The sequence below is a fragment of the Macrobrachium nipponense genome, chromosome 24 (assembly GCF_015104395.2).
Source record: "Macrobrachium nipponense isolate FS-2020 chromosome 24, ASM1510439v2, whole genome shotgun sequence".
In the NCBI taxonomy this organism is placed as follows: Eukaryota; Metazoa; Arthropoda; class Malacostraca; order Decapoda; family Palaemonidae; genus Macrobrachium; species Macrobrachium nipponense.
The window spans coordinates 53138020-53146250 of record NC_061091.1 but is presented as its reverse complement, the minus strand read 5'-3'; the positions used below and the strand labels follow the sequence as shown (position 1 = coordinate 53146250).

The following is an 8231-nucleotide window of genomic DNA, read 5'->3' as shown; positions in this document are numbered from 1 at the left end:
GAAATCTAGTATGACAACACTGAAAAAACAATGTTGATCAGTAGGGCCCGACTAGGTATACTAGGATTAAATGATAGAAATAGGATAAAAGGAGAAGATGCAAAATGTTTATGCTGTGAGGAACAAAATGAAAATTTAGAACATTTCTTACTTTACTGTCCGGCATACGATGAGATTAGAAATAGATATAGCTTTACGCAGCAACCATATCAAGAAAATAAAGAGGAATTAGTAGCAAATATACTCTTATTGGTAGTTCTACTGAGGGAGGAAGTGGAGAATAGGAAAGATTTTTAAAAAGAAATTTGGTACTTCAGAGAGAAGAAACTCAAACAAACACAAACAAAAGGAGGAATAAAAGAAGCAAGGGGGCCGTTTCAGAGGCATATCCCACCTATTACTACTACTACTAGCTTATGCTTATATACCTACTTTAATGTTTATATAAAGATAGATTGTAAAGTAAAATTTATTTAAGTTCAGGAACATTTATTTCTGCTAAGTGTGAAGCGAATAATAAATCTTACCTACAACCTGGTTTCGGGAAGTTGTCACGCAGCTTAGTCAGTAGCCTAGATGCGAGGAGGCATTTGACTTGGAGGTCAGAGCACCAAGTTTTCTCAGGATGAAGAGACATCCACTTTTACAGTTCGTTTGTTTAGCGAAGTATCTGCAGAACCAAGTTAGAGGGGGACCACTGCTGCCAAAGCCAGTTTCTCCTTTACTGTGGAGAACCATCCATGGTCATAACCCTAAATATGGTGAGTTGCTGCGGACTAGCTACTAGCTAGGTAGGTAAAGTAGCCTAACACATAGGCTAGTACTAGGTACCTAGCTAGTAGTACTTAGGCTAGCTACCTAGGTACCTAGCTATGCTAGTAGTAAAGTAGTAGGTAGGGTAAAAAACCGCATGGTACAGGGGTGGACCATGTACGATCAATGTGTACAACCCCCAAAAAAGTACATTGTTCCGATACGTAATACAAACCCTCGGTCCTTTAACAATAGGAAGTATAGCTAGCGGCAGCTGGAACGGTCGTAAGCTTCGAACAAGGGGAGAACGGTAGTTAACTGCTTGTCCGATCGTCGCGCGGCAGGTAAACAAACCACTTTTGCTTTCGGCCGTGTGGAGACAGGACGTGTTCGTTATTACATTGACTAAATCATGAGTGATCAAGAAATGGAGATTTCGCCGCGCCCCCCAGTCGCCCGTAGAGTGTGTCCCGGGCTGGAGGGGCGTAGATGCGGCGGATTTAGATCTTTTGTGGACGTGGATCCACATGAAGTGTGTACTCGTTGCCGGGGGCGAGAATGCTCCCAGGACGAGCCATGTATTACTTGTATGAATTGGTCCGAGGCGCAGTGGGTTCTGTACGAGGGCAGGAAGAGACTTAGGCCTCCAAAGAAGTCATCGGAAAGCTCTCCAGTGACTCCTTTGGTAACTGACACTTCATCTTCCTTCCTGCCTCCCGGTCAGCCCCCACGTTTCGCGCCTTCCCCTGCGGAGGGGGTAGCGGTGTCCTCCTCACTCGATCCGTCGAGTGTGGAGGAGGGCGCCCGCCACCCGTACGTCCAGTTGTATTCGGGGTCTTCCGTCCGCTCTGGGTGGGGTTCGTCTCCCCCCAGGCGCGAGGGAACCCCTCTTACTAACCCGACTGTTGCTTCCGCAGATGTGCCACCAGTGAAGGACGACCTTGGACAGGTGTGGGAGTCTCTGGGGCTGCAGGGAGTGCCAAGCATTCAGGGGTTGATTCAGCGGTTGGCGGGGTCGGCAGTGGTCACACATGGTGTGGTGACCACTACAACTACCACTATCATAACACCAGCCTATGACATGCCGCCGCATCTAGTGTATACGCCGCATGTAATGACGGTGACGCCTACAGCTGCGGTACACAAACCCATTACTGCCGTGCCAAAGAGGATGGTGCCACCGCCACCTGGTTTCTTTGTGCTGCCGACCCCGGACTTCCGCTGCCCTAAGAGTACTCCCCTAGACCTGCCGCCAGTGCCAAGAATGACGGTAGCTGTCGACAGGACGCCTGGCTCTCCTGTGGTTCCTGCCGTACCTGCCATACCTGTTGCTGTCCCTGCTGCTCCTTTTATTTCAGACGCTGCTGTGCCTGCTGTTCCTGCTGTTCCTGCTGTTCCTGTACCTGTTCCTGTCGCTCCTGTTGTTGGTGGTGCTGCTACAGTCTCAGGTTCTTCCGGACAGGTGCAGTCGGGCCCTGTTGCTTCGGCAACTGCCCCGGCTCCCTCCTGGATGGAAGACCTGACGTCTGTCCTGCGGAGCCTGGCGAAGAAGAAGAGGAAGAAGAGGAAGGTGTCGTCGTCGTCTTCGTCGTCTTCTTCGTCGTCTGCTGCCTCCTCTTCCCCTTCGACTTCTAAGGCTACCAAGCCGAAGAAGAAGAAGGCTGCCTCCCCTCCCCCCTAAGAAGACTCCTTCGGGATCTTCTAAGGGCCCGTCTCGCTCAGGCGATTCGGGGAGCTCTTCTGCTGGTCCTCCTGTTCCTTCGGGAACGGGGCCCGTCTCTTCCTCTGCAAAGAAGAAGACGACGGGGACCAGAGGTGTACCAGCCTCGGCTGGTACGTCCTCACCTGGTGTTAGCGGTTCTGCCGCTAAATCAGGATCCGTCTCGGCTGCTTCTCGTTCGCGAGAAGTACCGAGTGGACGCTCTTCCACGGGAGACCGTCCAGCCAAAGTTTTGACGCCCGAGCTCGCTCGCCGTCAAGACCGAGGCGCGGAGCAGAAGACTGGCGAGAGTCGTGCAGACGACTCTCGCCAGGCCAGTGGACGCTCTCGCAGCGACCAGCTGGCTGCTCGGGTTGACGTGACGGTCGCTGACCAGCCACGGGTTGAGGCGAGGAAGGGGTCCCCGCGGCCGTCGGTACCAGCCACGGCTGGTACCAGCGGCTCAACGCGCCGAGAGGACGCTCGCCGGTCTCACCGCGACAGCGAGCCTAGCAGGTCACCTGACCGCCGCTCCCACCGGGACCGGGCGGAGACGGTAACCAGCAACAGCTCGCCTGACGCTAGAGATCATCGTCGACGACGTTCTCAGCCGAGCCTCTCGCCCCAGGCGAGCGGCAAGGCTAGGCCTGCTGCTCGATCGCCACCGCGGGTTGACGATCAGCAGCAGCCCCCCACGCACGCTGGTCCTGCCAGCGAGCTAGTGGGGAGCGTCAGGTCTGCCTCTCCTGTACCTTCAACCTCCTCGGGCTACACCGGGAGGAGCGAGGTACCTAGGAGTGATCGCGAAAGGTGCGCCGCTCGCGATCCCGCTATGACGCCGTATGGACCAGGCACGGTTCTAGGACATACGCGCAAGTAGCTGGAGCCGACCGTCAGGGGTCTGCCGCTGTTCCTCCTTCTGAAGGAGGAGTATCTCGGGATCTGTTCTTGCTGGAGGGACTGGACGGTCCTACTCTGCAAGACGCGGTTACTCCCGAGATACAGAGGAATTTGCAGGAGTCATTAAGCTGATTCGTCAGCATAATGACCTTGCGGAAGGATTGCCGCTCCCACCAGCAGAGCCTACGTCTCTGCTCGAGTCGTTTTGGGGCCCGAGAGGGAACCCAAATCGACGGTGGGTCTGCCGCGATCGGAGCTTGCCGATTCTGTCTCGAACCAGAGTCTCTCGTCTCCGGACAAGAAGGCTCTCTCAGTTCTGGCCGGTCGATCAAGCTACTTCCACCTCCTCTACTGCGACAGCGGCGTTTTTACGTGTCTTCGGACACCGTATTTAAATACTCCTTCGGTCCTCCTGAGAGGTTTCGACCTCGACGAGGACTGGAATGAGTCGGAGGACGGTATCGGCTCTCTCCTGTCAGGTGTCGATCAGCCCCACCCAGACGACGTTCACAGTGGCGGCAGACCCTTACCTACAGTGAGAGTTTGTAACCCTCCGCGGGAAAACGTTTTCTCCTGACGATACGTTTTCCCAGACTCTGAGAGGCCATCGCCGCAAGGCGATGGCTGCTCCTACTCTTTTCCAACTGCTAGTTCCACTGGGAAGGCGAGCGAGTATCCAATTCCTCTTCCATTCCCTCTCTCCTTACGGCTACGAGGGAAAGGGGAGGGATCCTACAGAGATTTCTCTGTAGGATCCCACGTTGGGGACTGTGCTACCGCGGGGACCTTCTGGTCCTACCTGACGTAAGCCCCGGTCGTTGAGGAGGGATCCTGCCCCATTCTCGATTTCTACGGGAATCGAGAGGACCCCACCAGCCGATATCGTTTGACGAATTCGGTGGGGTTTCGCAGACTGCTTAGAATTCTACGGAATTTCTAGCGCATTCAGAGTGTTTGAGTTTTTAACGATCTCCAAACACTTAGGCGAGCCACGGTCCAAAGTGAGCGAGACGAGAATCCCCGATATACACGATAATCGGGAACCTCGCCTATGCTCGAATTCCTGGAATTTCTAGCATTGGGAAGAAGACTGCTGCTGAAAGAACTATCTCACAGTAGGCGACCAACCTGGAATAGAGAAGATCGGACGGGAATATCCAGTTGTTCCGATACGTAATACAAACCATCGGTCCTTTAACAATAGGAAGTAGCTAGCGGCAGCTGGAACGGTCGTAAGCTTCGAACAAGGGGAGAACGGTAGTTAACTGCTTGTCCGATCGTCGCGCGTAAACAAACCACTTTTGCTTTCGGCCGTGTGTGGGAAGGACGTGTTCGCCATCGCTCTGCCCGCTTGTCGTTTGCTTCATCTTTGAGTATTTGTTTTCTCTTTCTGTATACGGAGTGATTGTAAGTACTTTTTTCTCTATTCAATTGATGTGCAATGAGTGAATTAGAGGAGATTGAGTTTTCACCGCCCCGCCCTCCAGTCGCCCGTTAGAAGTGTGTCCCCGGGCTGGAGGACGTAAATGTGGGGGGTTCAGGTCTTTTGTGGAGTACCCCCACGAGGTTTGTTCTCGTTGTCGAGGCGAGAGTGCTCTCGCAACGAGCCATGTATGGTTTGTATGAATTGGTCCGAGGCGCAGTGGGTGCTGTACGAGGGCAGGAAGAGACTTAGGCCGGCCAAGAAGTCATCGGAAAGTCCAGTGACTCCTTTGGTGACGGACACTTCGTCCTCTTTCCTGCCTCCCGGCCAGCCCCCACGGTTTGCGCCTTCCCCTGCGGGGGGGGTAGCGGAGTCCTTTTCCTCTCTCGATCCGTCGAGTGTGGAGGAGGGCGCCCGCTACCCGGACGTACAGTTGTATTCGGGGTCTTCTGTCCGCTCTGGGGGGGGTATTTCGCCCCCCAGGCGCGGGGAAGCCCCTCCTATTAACCCGACTGTTGCTTCCGCAGGTGTGCCAGCAGCGAAGGACGACTTGGGACAGGTGTGGGAGTCGCTGGGACTGCAGGGAGTGCCCAGCATCCAAGGGTTGCTACAGCGGTTGGCGGGGTCGGCCGTGGTCACTCATGGTGCGGTGACCACCACGACGACACATTAACTACCCCTGCGTATGAGATGCCACCACATCTTGTATATACGCCTCACATAATGTCGGTGACACCCACGGTGGCAGTACAAAAACCAATTGCCGCCGTTCCAAAGAGGACGATGCCACCACCACCTGGATTTTTTCCTTTGCCGACCCCGGACTTCCGCTGCCCAAGAGTACCCCCCCTGGACCTGCCGCCAGTGCCACGGATGACGATGACTGTCGACAGGACGCCTGGCTCTCCCGTAGTACCTGCCGTGCCTGCCGTACCTGTGGCCGCTCCAGCGACTCTTTCCCTTTCAGGTACACATTACCTTTCAGATGTTCCTGCTGTTCCTGCTGTTCCCGGACCTGTTCCTGCCGTTCCCGCTGCTGTTGCTGTCTAACAGTCTCAGGTCCTTCCGGACAGGTGCAGTCGGGCCCTGTTGCTTCGGCAACTGCCCCGGCTCCCTCCTGGATGGAAGACCTGACGTCTGTCCTGCGGAGCCTGGCGAAGAAGAAGAGGAAAGAGGAAGAAGGTGTCGTCATCGTCTTCATCGTCTTCTTCGTCGTCTGCTGCCTCTCCTTCCCCTTCGACTTCTAAGGCCAAACAGCCGAAGAAGAAGAAGGTTGCCTCCTCCCCCCCTAAGAAGACTCCTTCGGGATCTTCTAAGGGCCCGGCTCGCTCAGGCGAGCTGGGGAGCTCTTCTGCTGGTCCTCCTTTTGTTCCTTCGGGTGTTCGGGGCCCGTCGCTTCTTCTGCAAGAAAGAAGTCGACGGGACCAGAGGTGCATCAGCCTCGGACTGGTGCGTCCTCACCTGGTGCTAGTGGTTCTGCCGCTAAACCAGGTTCCGTCTCGGCTGCTTCTCGTTCGCGGAGAAAAGCACCGATTTGTGGACGCTCTTCTAAAGAGGACCGTCCAGCCAAAGTTTCGACGTCCGAGCTAGCTCGCCGTCAAGACAGCGGCACGGAGCAGAAGACTGGCGAGAGTCGTGCACACGACTCTCGCCAGGCCAGTGGACGCTCTCGCAGCGACCAACCGGCTGCTCGGGCTGACGTGACGGTCACTGACCGGCCACGGGTTGAGGCGAGGAAGGAGTCCCCACGGCCGCCGGTACCAGCCACGGCTGGTACCAGCGGTTTGACGCGCCGAGAGGACGCTGGCCGGTCTCGACGCGAAAGGGAGCCTAGCAGGTCACCCGTCCGCCGCTCCCGATGGGACCGGGCGGAGACGGTGACCAGCGGCAGCTCGCCTGACGCTAGAGAGCGGTCTCGACGTTCTCAGCCGAGCCAATCGCCCCAGGCGAGCGGCGACGCTAGGCCTACTGCTAGACCGTCACCGCGTTGACGATCGGCAGCAGCCCTCTACGCACGCTGGTCCTGCCAGCGAGCGTGGGAGCGTCAGGTCTGCCTCTCCTATACCTTCAACCTCCTCGGGCTATACCGGGAGGAGCGAGGTACCAAGGAGCGATCACGAGAGGTGCGCCGCTCGTGACCCGACTATGACGCCGTACGGCTCAGGCACGGTCTTAGGACCGACCAGGACGTACGCGCAAGTAGTTGGAGGCGACCGTCAGGGGTCTGTCGCTGTTCCTCCTTCTGAAGGAGGAGTATCGAGGGATATGCTCTTGTTGGAGGGACTGGACGGTCCTACTCCACAAGACGCTGTGACGCCCGAGATACAGAGGAACTTCGCGGAAGTCATTAAGCTGATGCGTCTGCATAATGGCCTCGCGGAAGGATCGCCGCTACCACCATCGGAGCCCACGTCCCGGCTCGAGTCATTTTGGGGTCCCAAGAGGGAGCCCAAAATGATGATGGGGTTGCCACGATCAGAGCTTGCGGACTCAGTCCTGGATCAGGTGGAGAATCTCGTCTCAGGACGGGAGGACTCGCTAAAATCCGGACGGTCCTCTAAGCTGCTTCCCCCTCCTCTACAGCGGCAGAGGCGTTTCTACGTGCCATCAGAAGGACCCGATACTGCCGAAACAGGTTAACCCGGAGTTAGCGAGGCTGACTCCAGGTGTGTCCCTGCAGCAGCTCCTGTCGGAGAACCTATGGTTTCTCGCAGCAGGAGGCACTTGCCCTGGAATCTACCGCTATGGCAGCATTCAGGCAGTTTCCTGGTTGGATTTGTGGTCCTCACAATATCCACAAGGTAGCGGCCGGCTCCGGGAGTTCTGCTCTCGAAGACGACGCTTCTTTTAGGAGACTGTGCCAGTCTGGAGGAAGAGCAATCTCTTCCTCGCCCATCAGACTGCTAACCTGTGGGCCAACTTGGTTCTTCGGCGTAGGGACGCAGTCCTTACCCGAGTGACCAAGTGGGGGCTGGGCGTGAGGCGGCACTCGGGCTAAGAAATGGACCTCTTAGGAGTTCCCAGCTCTCTTTCCTGGAGAGATGGTGGACGCTGCGTGGAACGGCGGCGCACTGACGAGAGTGACCGCTTAGTTCACCCAGGCAGTCTCGAAGGTTTCTGGGCAACCTCGAGTAACTGCGGCCAAACCAAAGAGCTTGGCTAGCGCTTCCCACGGCGGCGAAGACGGTTGCACCGTCCAAACCCCGTTTGAAGACTCCAGTTGTTTCGACTTCTGCGAGAGGAGGCCGCAACCAGCCTCCTCCCAGCCCTCCTTTCCCCGAGGAGGTGTTTGGGAAGAAGTCGAAACGAGGAGGGAAACGCTAGGGACGGCTTTCCCCCTCACCTGCTGCCGGAAGTGGGGGGGTGCCTTGGCGAGCCATTGGGCGACTTGGCAGCGCTACGGCGCCGAGAACTGGATAGTAGACGTCCTTCGGGAGGGAATATCTACTACCCTTC

At 56.4% G+C, this 8231-nt stretch overlaps 1 protein-coding gene across 6 annotated transcripts in view; it reads left to right on the top strand.

The window, feature by feature from the left end:
* The first annotated feature begins 394 nt into the window (after window positions 1-394).
* The window catches only part of LOC135205631 (aspartate--tRNA ligase, mitochondrial-like), a 160516-nt gene continuing 152679 nt past the window's right edge, over window positions 395-8231 (top strand). For 2 of the 6 annotated variants that reach the window (XM_064236430.1, XM_064236428.1), the window contains exon 1: window positions 398-761. In XM_064236430.1, the coding sequence (XP_064092500.1) occupies window positions 626-761 (136 nt within the window). In that variant the 5' untranslated portion in view covers window positions 398-625. Of the gene's footprint in view, window positions 762-8231 lie in introns of all 6 variants that reach the window. The other 4 variants (XM_064236434.1, XM_064236432.1, XM_064236433.1 and 1 more) reach the window with 3 other exon arrangements.